The sequence below is a fragment of the Argiope bruennichi genome, chromosome X1, assembly GCF_947563725.1.
Source record: "Argiope bruennichi chromosome X1, qqArgBrue1.1, whole genome shotgun sequence".
NCBI lineage: Eukaryota > Metazoa > Arthropoda > Arachnida > Araneae > Araneidae > Argiope > Argiope bruennichi.
Genome location: NC_079162.1, coordinates 4,789,190 through 4,810,375, shown reverse-complemented (window position 1 = coordinate 4,810,375; position 21,186 = coordinate 4,789,190). Strand labels below are relative to the sequence as shown.

At 34.6% G+C, this 21,186-nt stretch overlaps 1 protein-coding gene across 1 annotated transcript in view; it reads left to right on the top strand.

Moving 5' to 3' along the window:
* The window catches only part of LOC129958435 (paired mesoderm homeobox protein 2A-like), a 134,487-nt gene that overhangs the window by 49,099 nt on the left and 64,202 nt on the right, over positions 1 to 21,186 (top strand). The window contains exon 3 of the mRNA XM_056070926.1: positions 18,318 to 18,585. Coding sequence (XP_055926901.1) covers positions 18,318 to 18,585 — 268 coding nt within the window. The remainder of the gene's footprint in view (positions 1 to 18,317; positions 18,586 to 21,186) is intronic.

Genomic DNA, 21,186 nt, shown 5'->3' with positions numbered 1-21,186 from the left:
CCGGTATTCACCTTTGAACTTGTATTTCCCCCACTAGATACTTTTTAGTTCAATTTTTTTTTCTTCACGTGTATGTGAGTATTATCACGTGAACATATAGTGGAGACAATTTAAAAAATTTCTACTAAATACCGAAAAAACGGTATTTAAACTTGTGAATACCCGTATTACAAAACTGTACAAAATACCGGTATTCGGTATCCCAGTATTGCAATCCCTAGTCATAATACGTACAGGGCAGCATGATAAAAAAATCCAGACATTTTTTGCAGAAGTGCAGCTTCATCAAATATTCGAGCATTACATAACGATGCTTATATTATTTCTGAGGAAGTTGAATGCTATACTTCATACACTTGAAAGAAAAGGGGAAATATATCTCAAATATTTAGTGGCTGATATCTGTCTCAAATTTTAGAGAAGTATATGTTCCAATGAAGACTTTTTTAATATTTTGTGAATGTAAAATTCAACCAGCTTTTAATGAATTTTCTTATGAAAATTTTAAAAAGTTGTGTTGAGATACAAAAACAATATTGGATTTATTCTAATCTTATTTATATGAATAGCAGCGGTAGGGCATCCGGCTCGTATAATGTTTTTAGAGATTAATAAGTCACAATTAAAAAAAAATATGCGTTTCCTTTTTATTTGATTTCAAAAAACGACGTTGTTCGAAAAGCTAAAGCAAGAATTTGTATAACTGCCATGCATTTATAATAATCAAACACGTTTTTTCCCTCCGGTTAATACATACTAGTTGTAAATTAAGTGTTGATTAATACTGAATCCTGTTTTTTACGTTCACTCTTTATAACTAATTAATGTGAAGGGGAAAATATAGATAAAAAATTTACCCATTAAAACTGCAGAACTGAATGAAATAAAATTTTGAAAGATATAAAAATAATTCAAAGACTTGCATTTTATCTTATTTCCCTCACTGAGAGTCAATTAAAATGAATGATAGAGAAAAACTCCAATGATTCCAATTGGTAAACAGCACATGCCCATTAAATCTGCAGAGCTGAATTAAAATAAAATTTTGAAAGAAAAAAAAATGAATTGAAAAACGTATTTTTATATTCCATCTTATTTTCCTCACGGCGAATTCAATGGCATTAAGAATGAATAAAAAAAACTGAATCAACAAGACGAATGAACGCAGGATGGAGCTCTACACAGAACAGAACAAGAAAGAATAAAAATTCTCTGCCTCTAAATGAGCCGGGATTTTGAGCAGCATTTCCGATCAACTGATGCTTTCTTTTCTTTCCCTTTTAGCTTTCAACCGACAATTATAACTTCAAAAGCTTTATAATTTATTTATTGAAAATTTTCATGAGAAAAAACTTAAAAAATTTCATCGTTAAAATGCAGTTAAACTATCGGGTGTGCTTCCCTCGATTTTTTCACAAGTTTTGCATTATGCTTCTTGGCAAATTGAAGAAAACCGAATGAGTAGTTGTGCCCTTTCACCGTTCAAATGTTTGTACAAATATTCAACGATGCCGAATGTTGTCTCCCTTTCGGAGTTACTCGAAAATAAAAACCGAGGTTCATTTGATTCAAAATCTAACTCAGATCTATTAATCTAGTGATTAAATTATATGCCAAATTTCTGACACACATTCTACAGCTCTTTGCATAATCGTGTACACATGCGCATGACGAAAACTTCCCTTTCATTCAAAATCTGTTAACTAATATTTTTTTTGTGCCAAAACCGATTACAAAATTTTACCCGCCTAACTTCATAGTTTTTGAGCTATCGTGTTTACAGAGAGATTAATCAACAAACACAGTTTCAAGAATTGCTTTTTTTCAGAAGTTTAAAATGTCCATATTGATCAAAATCGAATTTTTTTAATGATTATAATACTTTCTTTTTGTATCCTTCATATCAAATAAAGCAAAAATGAAATCTATTTTAGTTAAAAAAGAGATGAAGGAAAAGGTTGATATTTATCACGTATTTTCATATAAAAAGGATCCATATTCTTAAAACTTTTGTATGGGAGAAAATATTTTTAAAATTTCATCCTTTTTTTCTAGATTTTATGGATAAGAAAGCAAAACAAAATAAAAATTATTATATTTTAAGACAATCACAAAATCTTTTGGCTAGGTGGTATGGTACTTTTTGTTATCGTTATTCTTAATTCTTAAACTAATGAACAGAATTTATTCCATTTTATCATAGAATAAATGAAGTTTTAAGCCCAAATTTAACTTATGAAAACATAGGTAAAACTTTTTACAATTCTACATTATAAACATAATGACATAACATTGACATGAGGTAGAGTTCATCAAAAAATATCCGGATATTATTGCAAAACGAATTATCGCACAATAAAGCTGAAAAGACCTGTCGGTGTAGCATTATATTCCTTGCATGTATTTCATTATGTAAGGGACGTCTCCATATTTATATTTCCTCAAACTCAATTTCTTAAATCGTAATACTCATTTCCGAATATATAACTGAATTTTCCAGATTAAAATGGCTAAAATGCTTCTAACATTTTACTATTTTGTGTAAGTGATTGAAAATTTCAATTCCTAAAGGTAAATGAGAGTTCCGATTTTCACAATATGCAGTACAGTAAAATAGAACAAATAAATTCATCCCCGAAAATTACTTGGAATGCGAAAGGATTCCTTCCATAGGAATCCATAGAAATAGACAAACAAATTTTTTTGATATAATTTATTATTCATAATGGATGCTTATATACCCTTTATACAACATAGGTTACGTTTCAGAAAATGAAACTCAGCGGTATTGTTAAATGAATTTGTAACCTACATAACTACTGCCTTATCAGGACGATTCTTTTCAACGTCCTTTCCCATGCTTTTGAAATTTCATTGGAAGATTGATATTCGGTTAAGTCTATTATTTTTTTCTCTTCGGACCAAATCTCCTCCATCAGCTCTTCGGTTATGTTCATCCACCAGCTCACTGATATACTTGTTATCCATTTCTAGCTCCCTAATCTTGGCCAGGCACAATCTCATTGATTGAAGATGCACCTGTACTTACTCAGAATCGCTTTCGGCAACGTTATCCAACCAAATTTGTTCTTTTCTGTGGATATCAATGTTCTCTTCAAACACAGAACTAATTCAGCATGTGACGTTACTCCTCGTTAAACGTTTCGCGAAACACCGCTGTTTAAGGGGCTACACTTTTTTGCATTTGGTTTCGCTCCTTATGAGAGGGACACGTTAAATGAGATTTCAAAAGAAATGAATTTTTGAAATATTCTTATTATGCATTAATAATAATGACAAAATCTCTGTATTTTTAAAAATAAAAAAAGAGAAAATTTTTGAGGCAAATCAAAGCAGTACTATTCCAAATTTTATCAATTTCAGTTGAATAGATTTTAAACTATGTAGCAATAACCAGAAAATCTCAAAACAGCAGGACTTTTTGCTTTTTTGGATGGCATCTCAATTTCACAAAATGATTCTTTGTCAAGAATAAAAAATACTTAAAATGGAATGAAAAAACATAGCATGCCTTTCACAGTAGCTTTAGATTAAAATGTTTTGTTTCTTTTTAAAAATAAACGTAAAAAATTGTAAGGCGAAAGAAAAAATCGGCAGGTGTAACAGATTCTACTTCTATTATATTTCAAACGAAGTTTAATTTGGAACAAATGGAAATCTGTTAGTGCTGTAGAATTAATTTGAGAGATCTTTTATTGATGGGGAAAAAAAGCACGAAAAAAATCTTTTTTTTAAATTTAATGTGCTTGCTAGTAAAAATACATTAAGGATGTAAAATTTCTAAAAATGATTGAAACTATCGTATAGTAGAAACTTTCAATGCATATTAACCGCCTCATCTTTGTTTCATTTATGTTTCAGAAAATGAGCATCTGACTTTTATTTTCATCTGCACATGTGGTTTTATAGATATTAATTGCTAAACTCATCCAGAATTTGATGATTTTAAACAATATATCTTGAAAATACTATCGATTATTTATTAACAATTGAACAAAGGAATGGATTTCAAATACTTTAGTCTTGTTTCATCGTTAATAATAGTAAAATAATATTAATTTTTCTTAGAACAAAATTGCAGCAATTGAAATGAAAACGTGAATAAAACAAAGTATTAGCAGAGTGGCTCATTTGTTACATTTGCAGATCTTGAAACAGCCCTTAAATCTTTTTTCTCGAATATCTCTTGTTACCTTGTACAAACTTTTATAACGAGGACTTTTTTATTAGGCAAATCAAAATATGTAGATAGCCCTGCGGTAATTGAATTCCCTCAGGATCGAACCTGCGACCCTAGCGTTTGTAGCCGCGTAACATAACCACTAGACAAAAGCGATCACCACTGTCCAGCGGCTGTTAACTGGCTTATCATGATAGCGCCACGCAAATGATTTATATACTTTTGAAGGGACATTTTTCCAAATAGAATCCACAATTAACAATTATAGATTACATTCAGTAACAAGTACCCGGATACATTTTGGACGGAAGTACATAAACTTAAAGATTTCATTTCTTAATATTTCACTATCAATATACAGCGTGGTTATAATTAAACTTCCTCTATAAACAGCATCTTGCATCGCAAATGGGCGAACGGATTATAACGAAATTTTTTATATAGACTATACACGAGATGCGCTCACGGAATTTCGAAAAAAAAAATAATAAATAAAATAAAATAGTTCCAAACATTACATTTAACACAATAAACGCCAAAAACGGAATACAGAAACAATATTAACATTTATTGAGTAGTTTCTGACCAACTTGTCATCGAACCACATTAAGTAAAGATAAGAAAAAAATAGCAGTCTGCTGTTAGAGGGGGGAGAGAACAATTCAGTTTGCAGAAACAAGAACATATTAGGACGAAACAGAACAAGAGGAGCAGTTGTCCAGGACGGTGTAGGGAAAGGTGCTTCATGTGACCACCCTCATTCAGCCGCAAATCAACAGCTGATCAGTTGTGATGCTTCGCACATGAAGCGTTCTGGAGTTCTTTAAGTCATTCAGACATTTGAAGTGGGCGAGTCAAATCACTTAATCATGGCCTTTAGTAGACATTGGTCCAAGCCGTAGGTTCTGTTAAAACTTTATTTGCACCCCTTGAGGTCCAAGGTTTTCTGCCCGAGGGTGCTGTGCTGCCTCTGGGTTTGTTTATATTGGGTTAGTCTTGTTGTGTACTTAGTAATGTCTAGTTGTGTTGCTTTGTCTTTGTGCGCTTTCCTGCAAATATTCTAGCTGTGTCTGAAATAAAATGTGAAAAAATCCACTAGTTGCCTCCAGTTCCTTTCTGACAGGTAAGAGCTTTTGAATTATTCTATTTTCTAATTGAATTGAACGTGAATTCGAATGGAAGTCTAATCATTTTTGGTGCCGGGAAACGCCCAATTCGACCGGAGATACCTTTAGATGCGAAACTAAAACTAGATGTGAATTAGCTAAAATGGATCTGGAATATTTAAAAACAGTTAGAACCCCTGTCAGAAAAGCGGCCACCTAACATTTTAAACAACTAGAGCAGGAAATAAGCAAAACGGATTAAAGATCTTTAGATATAATCGAAGAACTGTTAGCGAAATTATTAGACAAAGATGATCAACTAAAGAAACTTGGATGAGAGATTTTAAATTTGTGCAAAGCGCAAGATCTGACTAACGAAATGGAACGGCAACAAGAATACGGGGATTAATTGATAACTTGGAAAATGCGAGCTGAGAAACTTTTGCGAAAAAATAAAAGCGAAACTATCAATGATAGAAATATTAAAAGAAACCCTCAACAATGTTCTGTCAAACTTCCGAGATTACAAATATCTCAATTTGGATACCAATACCTGGAGATATTCTGAAATTTAATGACTTTTATTCTCAATTTGATACAGCCATACATAAAAATTCAAGTCTTAGCGATTATTTTAATAATCGCTATAGTTTAATTAATCGCTATTATTTAATTAATTTAATCGCTATAATTAATTTTTCGCAATAAATTTAATTATTTGAAATCTTATTTAGTTAATGATTCTGAAATGGCTGTTCGTGGCTTAATTTTAAAAGCAGAAAATTATGATATTGCGATAAATATTCTAAAAGAAAGATTCAGTGGAACCGAGATGATTATTGATGCTCATATGTCCCAACTACTAAATTTAAATCCTGTACGAAAAGTAAATAAGTTAAGTCGTTACGCAGATTATATTCTATATGTGAAACGCAATACGCAATTTAGAAAATAATTTTGTTAATCCAAACAGTTATAATTCTTTACTACACCCCATATTGTTAAAATCTATTCCTAGAGAATTTTCCTTGGAATTTTCATGTAAAATGTACTCGAGAAGAGAAAATACTATTTCGAAATTATTACAATTCTTAAAAATCGAAATTAAATGTCGCGAGCGAAATGAACATTTAATCGAAGAATTTGGCACAGATGCACACCCAGAATCCAGAGTTAGCACTTATGAAAAACCTAGCCATAAATACTGAAAATTCAATTTGAATAAATTTGAGTTATTTAGCCGAAATAACCAAACAAGTGCAAATATTCCGCATGCATCTGATTTGTAATAGATGTGAAAAGATGTTTATTTTGTGTAAATCCTAAATCCGACAACGATTCTCAAATTTGCTCTTTGCCGGTTCAGGAAAGAAAGGCACATTTAAGAAGAAACGGGATATGTTTCTTCTGCCTCACGAAAGCGGGACATGTTTACAAAAATTGCACCTCAAAATGGACATGTGGTAAATGTCACCGTAGACATTCTGAGCTAATTTGCGACGCGTCAGCACAGGGGGTGAAAGGTCGGAAGTAGAAAGGGAGGAAGTCGTTCGAACATAAATATCACTGAGGGTGAGGTACTTCTAGAAGCTTATTCGGCTTTATTGAAGTTGGGAGAAAAAGGAAAAATGGTAAATATTCTGCTAGATAACGCTTCTTAGCAATGCTTTTTGAAAAGGAAATAGCTGACGCGTTAAAATTACCTATAATGAGAAGAGAAAAACTGTTAGTTTATACATTTGGTTCGAGGGACCCAATAGAAAAAAAACATAAGCTGTAAAGCTGACTCTTTTCAATTCTCGTGACCCTGAACAAAGTATTGAAGTTGAAGCCTTACTTTCCGATGTTATTTCTAGTTCTCCTTTTAAAGTATCGTCTAATAAACTAGAAAAGATGCTAAGGCAGAAAAATATACAGCTTTCAAAAATGCTTGCGAGTCTTTCGGAAACGAATTTTCTCTTTTAATTGAAGCGACATATTTTTGGGAAATTCATTCAGGCAAAAGGGAAAATGTGACTAAAACATTATTTGTAATTGATACAATTTTCGGTAAAGTTGTGCAAGATCGAATCTCACCAAGAGATTTAAATTGCGACAAGAACGCTTCTGTTTTAAAAATAGAATGCTGCTCAGCGTTAAATGAAAATTTAAAAATGTTTTGGGAATTGGATTCGATGAGAATAATAGTTACGGAAAATATCTCTGATGGCGACAATGATTTAATTGCGCGCTTTGGAAACAACTTAAAATTCAAAAATGGGAGATATGAAACTAAGCTATTTTGGGATAAAAATGCTGACGAATTACATAATAACTTTGAGATAGCTAAGCGCAGATTTGAAAATTTATGTATGAGAATGAAAGAAAATAATTCGCTTTTACTTTAAATGATTGTCTTAAACCTGGTCCGCCTTTGAATCCTAGAATCCTTGATGGGTTTTTGAGATTTCGCGAAATTGAGTATGCATCTTGTAGTGATATACAAGGAGAATTTTTAATAATTGGAATAGCTAAGGAGGATAGGGATTATTTGAGATTTTTTTGGTTCCCAGATGACCAGGATTCGAAGTCTCGTAAAATTCTGAAAATGATACGCGTACCATTTGGTGTAACATCTAGTCTATTTATTATTACCATTAAATGCCATAGTCGTGAATTAAAAGACAAGAGCAATAAATCTAGTTCATGGTCTAATGCTCGAGATTATGAAGATAGAATGCCATCAGATCCTTTTGATGAGTCCCATGGAACTTCTAGAGACAAATCTGGAAAGGATAAGAATGGTCGATATGAAAGACAAGATAAAGAAAGGTGGGAAAAGGATAGACCTCCACGGCTAGATAGCTGGGATTCAAGAGCAAGTAGAGAATCCACTAAAGATGACAGACACTCTATAGATAGAACTGAAATTAGTTCTCAACCAGAACGTGATAGAAAAGGACTTAATTCTAGAGTAGAAAAGTCTGGTACCCTGGATTGGGGACAGACTCCAGATCTTGCTAAATGTAAAAGGCGTGAATGGTGTCATCACCCACCACTTATAACTCCTATGCAGTGTGAATGTGTCAGGCCCCCAAAGAAAAATCTCACACCTCTGAGGCGATCTAATGCTGCTGTTACCTCGTCTTCTACACCTCACAAAAAGTTGGAACCTGTTAAAGAAGATGTTTCCAGTAAAAAGATTGAATTGGATTCTATTGTGATAAAAGAAAAAGATGCAAAAGAAGAAAAGAATGAAAAAATAAAGTGTGAAAATGCTGCTAAAGATATTGAAGAGACACCGGTAAAATACGAATAGATTCATTTTGAAAAACCAAAATCGTTTAGTAAAGAAAGTTCTAAAAAAGTGAACTGGATTCTTCAGAGGTTCCTAAAAAGGGCAGTATTTCTGTATTAGATGATAAACTTCCTAGGCATTTTTGGAAATTAGGAAAAGTAGTAGCCGTATTTCCTGGCAGAGATGGTAAAGTTATATCTTGCCAAATTAAAACAAATACATCTGTTATTAAAAGGACTATACAGTTGTTAAACAACCTGGAAATTGATGAATGATTAATTTGAATAGTATTATTAATTTCATTATGTTTTTTAGGAACCTATATTGAGATTTAGAATTTAATTACAAATGTGAAGATATTTATCCTAAACTTGTATTTAACTTTATTATAATAAGTTGGTGAGTATGCAAACTATTATTATGAAATACTGAATTTATATCACTGATATTCTATCTTATATAAAACAGCATGTATGCCTGATGTGTGAAGTGTAAAATGTTAAAAATACTTAAACATTTGAATATTTAGTTAAATTGAAATTTTCATAATATTGCAACATAAATAGCTATCCTCCACCAAAATCTCCTAAAATTAGCAGGGAAATCCTGGGGAATTAAGCAGGCACAAAGAAAAACCCTCTACTCAACTGTAATAGAAAGAGTACTTGCACACGCCGCAGCCATCTGGTGCCAAGATCCCACCGAGAGGATGAAAAGGAAACTTGCAGCCATCCAACGACCGTTTCTACTAGCCATATCGGGAGCCTATAGAACTACCTCAACAGCAGCCCTACAAATAATCTTGGGAATTCCCCCTCTCCACCTCCAACTACAAAGAGAGGCAAAGGGCGTCTCGTTATATAGGCTCAAAAACCCGACCAACAACTGCGACCTTCAAATTAGCCAACTAGAAATAGACTATAAGATTTCAGGCTTGACTTCTCATCCCTCGCTACACCTAGAAGATCACCAGATTTTATTAGACGACGGAGGCTTGAGATCGGACCCAAATGGAATTTACACAGATGGATCGAAGACGGACAAGGGAGTAGGACAGCGTACTGTGTCTTCAACAATGGAGTAACTACAACAACTTGGGCAACAAAACTGGCCTACCACAACACAGTATTTCAAGCTGAGATCCTGGCCCTATACAAGGCCGCAGAATTCCTGAAGTCCACATCAGCAATATTTACCATCTACGTCGACAATAGGGACAGCATCTTAGCAGCAAAAAATCCAAAATCCAATAACAAATGTGCCAGGAAAATCTTTGCAATACTCTCTACAAATGCAAACATAAAGATATCCTGGATTAAAGCCCACGCCGGATATGCAGGTAATGAGAGGTGTGGATAGACATGCCAAACAAGCTGCTGATTCAGACAGCCCTATCCAGCCCGAACCCTACCCAATTTCATTCATAAAGTCCAATCTAAGGCGAACCATGTTGGAGAAGTGGCAAACGGAATGGGACAATAGCGAAACCGGAAGACTCATCTACCAGCTTCTTCCAAAAGCCACTCAACAACTTAAGCCATGGAGAAGGGAAGAAATTCTCTTCTTCACAGGCCATGGCCCATTTCCCACCTACTTAAAAAGGTTCAATTTAGCAGACGAACCTTACTGCACCTGCGGCGAAGTAGGGTCACCACTCCACTATGCAACAGAATGCATTTTAACTACATCTTATCACCTAACGAAACCATCAGCTAACCTCCAACAGGCCTGGTTCTCCAGGGTAGCAGATAAATTTCTCAGCAGGGCCAAGATCAGAAAAAGGGTTCAATTCCTGCATGAAGAGTCACAGCTGTTCAGATACTGACCACCACTCTTATAAAATCGGAAAACCTATCTCACCACCTGCACGACAAGACTTCCAACCAGGCCCGGAAACTCTAACCACCAACGCAGCGCATCCTCAAGCTCAGACAACTCCATTCAGTCCTGCATAGCCCATGACATCCCTGCTCCAATCCAACCTAAAACCAACCATTCCTTCTCTAACCCAGCCAAGCCAGCTGCTTACCAGTCTAACCGAATTCAGCTCGCCTACTCCAATGCAACCCACTGCAGCCTAAAAATCTTCAACCCAGCCAACTACAACTCAGCCAACATCAGCTCCACATCATCAGACCAGTCACCATTTCCTCCACATCATTAGCTTAGCCATCTGCAATCCTTCCAGCCTCAAGCTTCTATCTAGTCGTTCCCACCTCAGCCTGCTAATTCAGCCCAGTCCCTCAGCATAGCATTCACCAGTTCTCTAGCCATCATGAGACCAACCAACAACAGTCCCACTAGTCAAGACAGCTTCCCTCCAGACAGACTCACTCCAAATTGCCGACTTCAGATTTACCACTATCAGCTCTGCAAACACCGGTCCTACTAACCACCATCAGCCCAGGCCTCCCCAAAGCAACTCAGTCCTCTCAAAGCCAGAAGCCATTCATCGACCTTTGCACTGCGCCATTTCAAAAGACCTCCTACACAGCGCTCTAAATTACGAGGCCAAATCTAACTACACAAGAAGCTGCTCTCTACTTGGTCCACTGCAAAATTACAATCAGACCGCACCAAATAAAGTCGGTACCGGTCCAGGACCTACCAATGAGTCCGCATCTGTAAATCATTTGTAAATATTTTTATTTTCCTTTATTTTTATTCTTCCTCTCAATTGTCATACCTGAATATGTAATTCACAACACAAACCAAATGTGTTTATACACCAGAACGGTCCCCACATTTGCAGAGGGGACCGCAACTGTAACCAGCAATGTAACCTATCTGTATATCAAAAGGAACATTTTCTGTACATATTGTAAATACTTTTGTTCTTCTGTAACCAAGTATTTGATTTAAATAAAGTGGCACGGGGATCTGGATCTACTCTCACTCTCCATGTCCACCCAACTGTTTAAATAATCATAAAGATTATAGTCGCAGGGGCATGGAGAGGTGTTCTGGTGTTCTGTAAAGATAATGTCTAGCCTGTTTCAAGATGATGGATTAAAGGAGACTTCGGAGATAATTTGATAGATATTTCTGCCAGTTGAGCATTGTACCATTCTTCTTGCCATCGCCGTAGGCTCAATTTATTTAGTATACTTTTAAGAGGGCTTCTAGGAGCTGGACATTGAATGGGCGTACCTGTAGAAATAGCCTATTTGGTTAAGGAATCTGCAGCCTCGTTGTCGGTATGGCCCACATGCGCTTTAACCCAACCTAACTGAAAAAAAGGTTGGCGGAGTAGAACGGCTTGAATTTCCTGTACAATTGGGCTTGAGGTGGAAAATGAGAAGATCGCTTTTAAATTGGACTCGCTATCGCTCCACAATTTAGCATTTTGATGGAATTTGCTAGCCCATTTCCATGCTTCCTTAGTGGCCAGGGACTGGACCTGAAAGACAGAATTGTTTTCGTTCAGTTTGACGAACTACTGATGAGTGAATTATCGTTTTCGAAGACGCAGAAAGCAGAGCAGGATTTTTCCACGATTTTGGACCCATTTGAAAAATATCAGTCTTGTTTTTAGGTTGTAATTCTTGTTTGAGGGAAATTCTGTCTTCAAGAAGAAAGAATGAAGGGAAGATTTTCGTATGAAAGCATTTCATCTCGAAGTTCTCAGGAGGGAATGTTCTATTCTGAAAATGGCTAGGTAATTGAAGACGATTTACTCTTACATTGCTTCTGCATGCACTTTAATGTACAGTGGAAGAATTCCTTCGATAACTTGTAGTGCTGCCGTAGATATTGTCCGGAATGCTCCAGAAATACTAAGGAGAAATTTTCTCTGTATCGAGCTTAGGATTCTTTGTTGACGGAATGAGAGAGGGTAGACCCAAGCTGATGCTCCATGTAGGATCATTCTCTCTACAACGGTAAAGTAGAGATGGCGCCTGAATTCTATTTTCAGTCCTCAATATGTAGCCAGCAATTCTGCTGAGATTTTGATATAAGAGAGTCGCCTTCGTTTTGGTGTTGAGGAGGCGAGGGATCCAGTTAAGCTTATTATCAATGGTAACACTGAGATATTTTAAAGATTGTTGGCGTTTGATTGTTACATTATTCCATTCAATTTTTCGTCCGTTAACTAATTTGGTAATCAAGATATTGCATGATTTTTCTACAGAAATTTAAAAGTGATGTTTGTCGGTTCAGCGCTTGAAGATTGAGAGAGCATCCTGGGCGGCTGATTTCAATCTTGCTCTTGTTGATTCAGCTACAACAAAAACAAAGTCGTCTGCAAATACCTGGAGGAATATTGGGTGACCATTTTTCCGAAAGAATTTCATTAGTGACAAGATTCTAAAAATTTGGTTCAGAATAGGAGCCTTGCGCTCAACCTTTCTGCTGTGACCAGGCGGCAGTACCTTGTGTTGTTAGACGAAAGACTTCTCTATTTTCTAGGATATCATTAAATATTTCGGTAATTTTTTAATTGAAATTGAGTTTACTGAGGCTATTGCGATGGAAGGGAATTGCAGATTATCGGAATCTCTTTGGATGTCTAAGATAATTACCAAGGTGTCGTTCTTTTTGCTGTTTGAAATTATGAATTTTTTTGGTTAATTGCAGGATTGCGATGTTTGTAGACTTTCAGTCCCTAAAAAATTTTTTTTGGATGTAGCAGGTCATTTACTTTGAGGTGATGATTGATTAAGTCTCTGCAAGAGGAGTTTTTCAAGAGTTTTGCCAATGGTGGGAAGAAGAGAAATAGGGCAATAGGAATTGATGTTTGTTTTGTCCTTATCCTTCTTGTGAAACAGTACTATAATTCCTTTTTTTAGGGAAGCATTATAGTTGCAGGCATCTGTTGAAGAGGGTGTGGAGAATATCCAGGAAATTCTTGTTAATTTCCTTCAATATTGCATTATTTATGTAGTCAAAACCTGGTGCTTTTTTGGTGGGGCTTTACGAAGGACTTGTTTTATCTCATTTTTTGAAAAAGGTGGCTCCGGGATGAATAGACTATTTGGAACTTCTGGAAGTGCACTATCTTGGGCTTGAGGGCAAATAGCCTTCAAGCCCAAGCCTTCAAATAGCCTTCTTGGGCGAATGTGTTAGATTTACCTTCGTTGGAACCCCCCAAGTGCTTGAAGAGTTCTGACGGTGATTGGGCATATTTGACGCATGCTTTATATGGTTTACTATGTGGGTTTGTTGAATTGGGGCAGAGGTTATGTAAGGAGGACTGTTTTCCTTTTTGGAGGCCTTTTTGAATTCTTTTCTTTTTTTATTCTATTTATATAAAAAAGTTGTTTGAGAGATCCTTGTGAGTGTTGTACTCTTATTCTTAATGCAGCATTTCTCAACCTTTCAGTATTCGTGGCCCAGTTTTCAATCATAATTTTCATCACGCCCCCCACTTACAATAAAATGTATACAACAATAATGCAAATTGAGTATTTTGGATTCTGTTTTTAAATTATTTTTAACTAACTGCCAAAACAAGAGTAAAAGTGAGCCGCCAACGTTGGCGAGAAACCACATCTTGCAATTTGGACAAGCGGGCGCTTAACAGATGAAGTGAATGAAAGCGGAGAAAATTTAAATATTATATTTAAAATGAACGCCAAACAGGGAGATAACGTTAAAAAAACATGAAAGTAGAAAAATTCGTTTTTGAAAGTTAACCTAGACGGGGTGAGCTAGGAATACATTTTTTCGAATAATTAAAGAAATAAAATTTACTAAATGACTAAACAAAAGAGAAAAAAAAAAATAAGTAATGTTTGTGGAAGGGAATCCACACGACCAATGCCGTCTCGAGCATGCGCGGAGCAAATGTTTTCTTATAGGAAGAAGGAAAATGTTCGATAATGCAAGTTTCAATTCCAGCCAGTCTCATTCGAGTCGATCCTTCTATCGCTATCGAATCTATCGTGAATGTGTATGTTATATATGGTTTCGTGTTAATTGCAATTCACCATATTAAATATTCACAGCAGCAGATTTATCCAGACTCATGAATACATTTTTAAGCGAAAGTAAGCAAGCATTAGACGATAGTCAAGTATCAACAAGTCCGCAGACGAGCGTGATTCCGAAAATAAAATCAAGGAAGTATTCTCAAGAATACTTAAATTTTGGGTTTACCAGTACTAAAGTAAATGAAGAAGAAAGGCCCCTGAGTATCATTTGCTTAAAAATGCTGGCCTAAGACAGCACAGTTGGCCTAAGACCTAATAAACTTAAACGCTTCATAGTGAGTACGTCAACAAACCCAGAGAATTCTTCGAATTAAAATTAAAATCATATAGAAAGCAAAAATCATTTTTTAAAGAAACTTTGTCTGTGAATAAAAAAGCTTTAATTGCATCTTACAAAGTTCATATAAAATAGCCAGATGTAAAAAGCCTCACACCATTGGTGTAGAGCTTATTTGGCCAGCAGCAATTGAGATTGTAGAAACTATGTTTGGAGATAATTTTTCAAAATAATTGTAGTCCATACCTCCTTTTAATGATACTGTTGCTTGTCGAATTGGCGATATAGCTGAAGATGTACAGTGTCAGCTTTTCTCGAAGTTGCGTGACAAATTGTTTTTCCATACAGCTTGACGAAGCAACAGATAGTAATAAAGATGCTAATTTAATTGCCTATGTTCGAATTTGTGATATGTCAGTAGTAGAAGAACTACTTTTCTGCAAGCGAATAGAACTCAAAACATCCGAGCTCGCATTATTTGCTATTTTAAATGATTTTATGAACAAGGCAAACATAGAAGGGAAAAATTGCGTCGGAATATGCACCGATGGTACTCGTTAAATGTCCGGAAGATTCCAAGGTATACAAGCACTTGTAAAACAAAAATCGCCTCAGTGCACACATTTTTTGCAATGGTTTATTTCTGATGAAATTGAGGTACTTGGTCGACATATTCGAGAAATTAAATAACTTGAATCTTCAACTCCAAGAAGCAAATACACATATGTTGGATACGAGTTATAAAGTTAATGCTTTTTGTAGAAAATTGGAATTGTGGAACAGAAATTTAAAACAAAAAAAAACTAATAATGTTTGCAAATGTGAATGATTGTACTAAAACTTATAAGGCTGAAGAAGAACATGTAAAAGTTGTTTTTGTACCCATTGAAAATCATTTAGCCATGCTGGCAAAGAATTTTAAAAAAGTATTTTCATGCTGACGACAAACTGATAGCAAGTTACGAGTGGATTAGGGATCCATTTCATAAGACCCGAAGGACTCTCAACTGAGGAGGAAGAAAAATTCATAGACTTCACGACAAGTGGCGAAACTAAAAGACAATTTAGTAATAAATCACTATTTGAATTTAGGCAGGAGTAAGGATGATTTTTCTGCACTAAAAACAAGGACATTTCACATTCAATTACCATTCAACATCCTACCTTTGTGAAACTGGATTTTCTGCTGTGGCTTCTTTGAAGACAAAATATAGAAACAGAATTGAGAGTGGCTACTTCTAATATTAAGCCTTCCTTCGAAAAACTTTGCTTTGCAAGACGGGCCCAAGAAAGTCCCTAATAATTATTAAATTTGTTTTTAATTTAGTATGTTTTGATAAGTAAGTTTTGATTTAATAAGTTGTTTTACTTTAATAATTTCTTAAATATGCCGAAATGTATTTTGCTTTCTATGTGTATGTGTGCTTTCTTTTCAGTCAGTTAATTAATTTTTTAAAATATTTTTTCTTCTATAATCTCACTCCCCCCTTCTAGTGTGCTCATGCCCCCTAGGGGGACGCGCCCCACAGGTTGAGAATCGCTGTCTTAATGCCCTGAGTTCCATTTTCCTAATTTCCAGGTCCTGTGTCTAACAGTTGATGCTATGGTTAGTCTTGGCATTTTTTACTTTGTAAGTTACTTTGCAAGCCTGGAAGATTTGAAGTTGTAAATTAAATGTGGCTGCCGAGAGATGGTGATTTGGGGAGGAGGCTATTGGGTTCAGAAGCTCTGGGATTTTAGTGCTCAGTTGCTGAATCATTTTACTGTGACCACCATATGCTGTTTTAAAATGGTAGTAGCTCGAGATTTGGCATTGAGAGGAGATATGAATTTTGATGTATGTGTGGTCACTTAGAGAGTAATCTTCGAGGACTTCCCAATTACATAGTGAGGCGAGATATGCTCCTTTGGCGATTGAAATGTCAGGTCAACCTTTAGTTTCAAAAGTGTGGGGAAGTTTTCTATTGTTTAGGAGAAACAAATGATTTGCTGCAATGAAATCTTCCATTAAAGATCCTCTGATAGTTTTTTTCCGTATCCCCATATTCTACTGTGAGCATTGAGGTGCTGCCGATGTCCCGATGAGAGCCATTTCCGTTCCGATGCTTTTGAGAAGAACATCAAGGTCTTGTAGAGTTTCTGAAATGTTTGAATATGGCGAAGAATAGGAGTAAATTGTCAGTGGGCCTTTATCCATTTGTATTTTAAATGCTGTGGAGTTATCCATAGAATGAAGAAAAACTGGGTTTCGGCAGGAAGGAAGTGCAATGAAACCTGCTTTTTGGTTGTTGGAAAACCATAGATTCCATGAAGATGGGATTCCTGTGATTTTTCCTTCATTTATGTAAAGTTCTTGAACTAGTATTATATCTGGAAGATGGGACATGGCCATTATAGCCAGGATTTAAGTAGTTGTTTTTGATTTGGCTAAGTTGATTTGAAGGATGGTTAGACCAAGGTAGGAAGAGGACTTAGAAGGGCAGTTGGAACTGGTGAAGGAGTGAAGAAAAGGCTGTTGTGATGTAAATGGCGTAGATCTTGAGTTGGAGCAATTGTTGTTATTCATACTGTAGGGTCATTCGGTACCTTGTTATTTCTTTCAAATACGTGGGACATCTGTTGTGTGAGGCCGAATGGTCAATTTTGAATCATGCATTTTTCTACATATTTTTTACTTGGCACTCAATACATGATTCCAAGTTGTTTCTGCAGTACTTAGTTTGATGCTTATGGCCACAATTAGCACAGTAATTCTTCGATGACAAACATTTTGTCTGGATGCATTTGTCTGGATTCCATAGCGTTGGCACTTGAAGCACCTCCCAACTCTGAAGTTTTCTTTAATGGAGTGTGTTTTCCAGTTTATGAGAACCTTCTTCTGGTTAAGTAAAGTTTTGATATACTCCGCTTTCCTGAGATTATCAGGTGACTGCAGTCCCCTCTTCCCTTAATTCTAAATCTCGGCTTCAGAGAATCTTTGGGAGCTTCAATGGTGAGTTCCAGTACTTCCAACACCTCTATATCTGCTATCCCAAAACATTTTGGAACTAAAAATTTTTATTCAAAATTTCGTGAGGCATCTCGTGTATAGTTTATATACATTATTCCATTGCAATTCGTTCACCCGTTTGCGTTGTAGGATGCTGTTTATAAGGAATGTTTAATTATAACCACCCTATATATAAGAAACCATTTTACTTCCTATTTTATAGAAACGGTCCTTCTCTACAAGCGTAAATGCCCATTTCATATCTGAGGTCCCTTCCTTTAAATTGGTCAAAGAAGCTAAAATTATGGTATTTTGTGCATTTTTGAGAACGTGGTGGGGGTTAGGTCGACTGAATTGATTCTCTATTAATTTATATTTTATTTTGGTACATATTTCAATGCCTTCTATTTTAATAAAATGTTCTTTACTTTTGATACGTTTATAAGATATTAAAGAGAATAATATTTTATTTACAAATGACGCAAGCAGTAAAGTATAATGTGCATAATTTAATAATTGGAATTTTATTAATAGGTATGGTTCCAAAACCGACGAGCCAAATTCAGGAAGCAAGAGAGATTGAACCAACAAAAACAAGCGCAACAGCATTCCAGTCAAAAATCCAGCAACAGTAATAATACTTCCGGAAATAATAACCAGTCATCAACAAGCGGTCACAACAATGGAAACAATCTTCAACTAAATAGCAATGGACCTTCGAAAGACTCTTCACTCGAAAATTCGAAAGTTGTATCATCCATGATGCCACCACCACCTCCACCTAATACGAAACCTTTAAATGGTATGTATTGAAATAAAAAAAAAGATTCATCCGCCAACTTTTTTTAAGCTATTATCAGTTTCTATCACTAATCACTCTTCAACACCAAGATGATTCACTCCAGGAATGAGGTGGAAAACGCTGCATTTGATTTCATAGTAACAATTGTGATATGTACAGGGTACTTATTAATCAGAATTTTAAAGCACTTGAACCATTTCCGAATAATAGTAGTAAATAATACAAATATTGAAAGGAAGTAAGTAATCACGCAAATCAGATGAAATATCAATAACGTATTCTAACTGAAAACTAAATCAATGTAGCATCCTAAGACAAGCAGAAAATCTGCGCAGTTCAAAACCATTCACTGAGCCAGAAAATACATATCATGAAGACAAAAAAGTATGAAAAGTACAACAATATCCTTTTCATGAATTGCATAGTCAACTATAGTTGAAGTTAGTACTTGCATTATTAAAAGATAAAATCAATAAAATTGAGTGATATTCAAGAAATGACGCTAATTCAATTATTTCCAACTCTGAAGTGTTACAAAAGGGAGTTGATATTTAATGAGAAGAAAAGAGCTGAATTTCCATTCATCCAAAGGAAATCGGGAAAAAGATCGTCTTCTTGACACCAGATAAACAGAAGATAGTTAAACAAACCTAGTCAAAGATATCCTGTCCACGGATCCAATTACTCATTTCTAGGAGCTTATAAACTCATCGTTGTCGCTTAATTAGAAGAGGAAAGTTCTTAGATGAGATGAGAATTTGTCATAATTTTCAAAATATTGTTTTTTTTCTCTGAATATTGACTTTTTTCAAAGGACATTCTCTACATAAAAGCTACGATTCAAATTAGACATTCGGAAGATCTTTTGCATAAATTTGTGGTTTACTCAATGTTCTCATTCTTTTATGGATTACGTGCAATAAATTGTAAAATTTTAATGCCTCTTCTTTTGAAATATTTTTAAAAGTTTCAGTCACACGAAATATTCTTTTTAAATAGGTGCGGCATTTCACTGAAATGAATTCTTCAGGATGAACAATTAGATCTCTTTAACCCTGTGATGTATTTCTATATATTTCTGCTTTTTATTTGAGATGGAAAGGGTTAAGGGGTGGTTGTTGCAAATGACATTTGTACAGGAATTTATAGGTGACCCGATGCACTATCCCACCATTGACATAATGGCGTAGACAAGGCGTGTGTTCCATCAATAACAATTCTTCAATCATTGAATTTAACCAATAGCTTCATTGAACACATGATACTGATATAAAGAGAAAATTCCCTGAGCAAAAATACTTTTTCAGGCATTTTCTCTTAGCCTTCAAAGATTTATTCATGAAATGATTACTTCAAAAGGTCAGCATTTCATTAATAGAATGAGGAATGAATTTTTCTTTATATTTGAGTGAAACATAAGTATGCTGGGAAGGCATCCTATTCAAATCTCTTATGCTAACGCATATTTGATTTCTTTAAACTATTTTCTAATGCCATGAAATTCAGAAAACCTTTTGTACCTCAATACTTTATAAATTTCATAAGAAATAGAACTAACCTTTCATATTATGTTTTTTCATTTAAAAAAAAAACTTCTTTATTCTATCCAAAATCCAAGATAAAACAAATTTTTCCAAGCAGAGTCAATTTAACCACGAACATATCACATATTTTGCAATAAATTATATCAGATGAGCCTTACCTAAAACACCTAGTAAAAATAGATTGATATTTAAACAGTTGTAATTTTTGTGATAAAGCCACTCCATAATAGACTAATTCTACAGTATTTTTTGGCAACGATAGAATTCTCTATTGAAGGGTAAAAAGGAGTTGAAAATGTGAAAAATTGATCAAAATATTTTTTTTAACCTTTTATTAACAAACAAATTATCCCCATTCATCTGGAAAAAGAATGTTTTGTTTGCTGAATCTAAACTTTTTTTCATTGATATTTTAAATTGATAAATAGTACTATATTTTAGCTAAAACTCTGAAGCCTTACTTTAGAAGCATATTTAACATAAATAAATCATTTATGATTATTTTCTATATTGAGAGCTTCGTTCATTGTCTTTACAATAAGTTTTTCAAAATTTACACAAAAAAAAGGAAGTAATTCTAAATTGAAGTCAAAAACTGTAATTTCATTAGTGTTAAATATGAAAAAAAATTGAATATAATTAAAGCATCGGCTTAAGAAATCTGGAAAATAGCTTCGTTCTATATTTTAATATGTATGGAGTAATTGGATATTTTTCAATATTTTATTATCTACATTTCATTTCTTACCCCAAGAATTCAAAATGTTAGATGGAATTTTTTTAAGCATATGAATGATATAATAAAATTTCACAGCAATAACTCGAAAACTGGGGAATTTTATTTTAAATGTTCATTGTAATCTTAAAGAAAAATTATTATCGAGAATAGCATTCACTTAATTTCATTGGTGAAAGATAGAACAAAAACATTTATATTCTTGCCAATTATCGAATTATTATATTTAAGTGTTTGAATAAATAAATAATTTTATTTTCCCACGCTGATGAGCGACTTTCCGTCATGGTTTCTTATGTCCACAGCATTATTCACAAACAT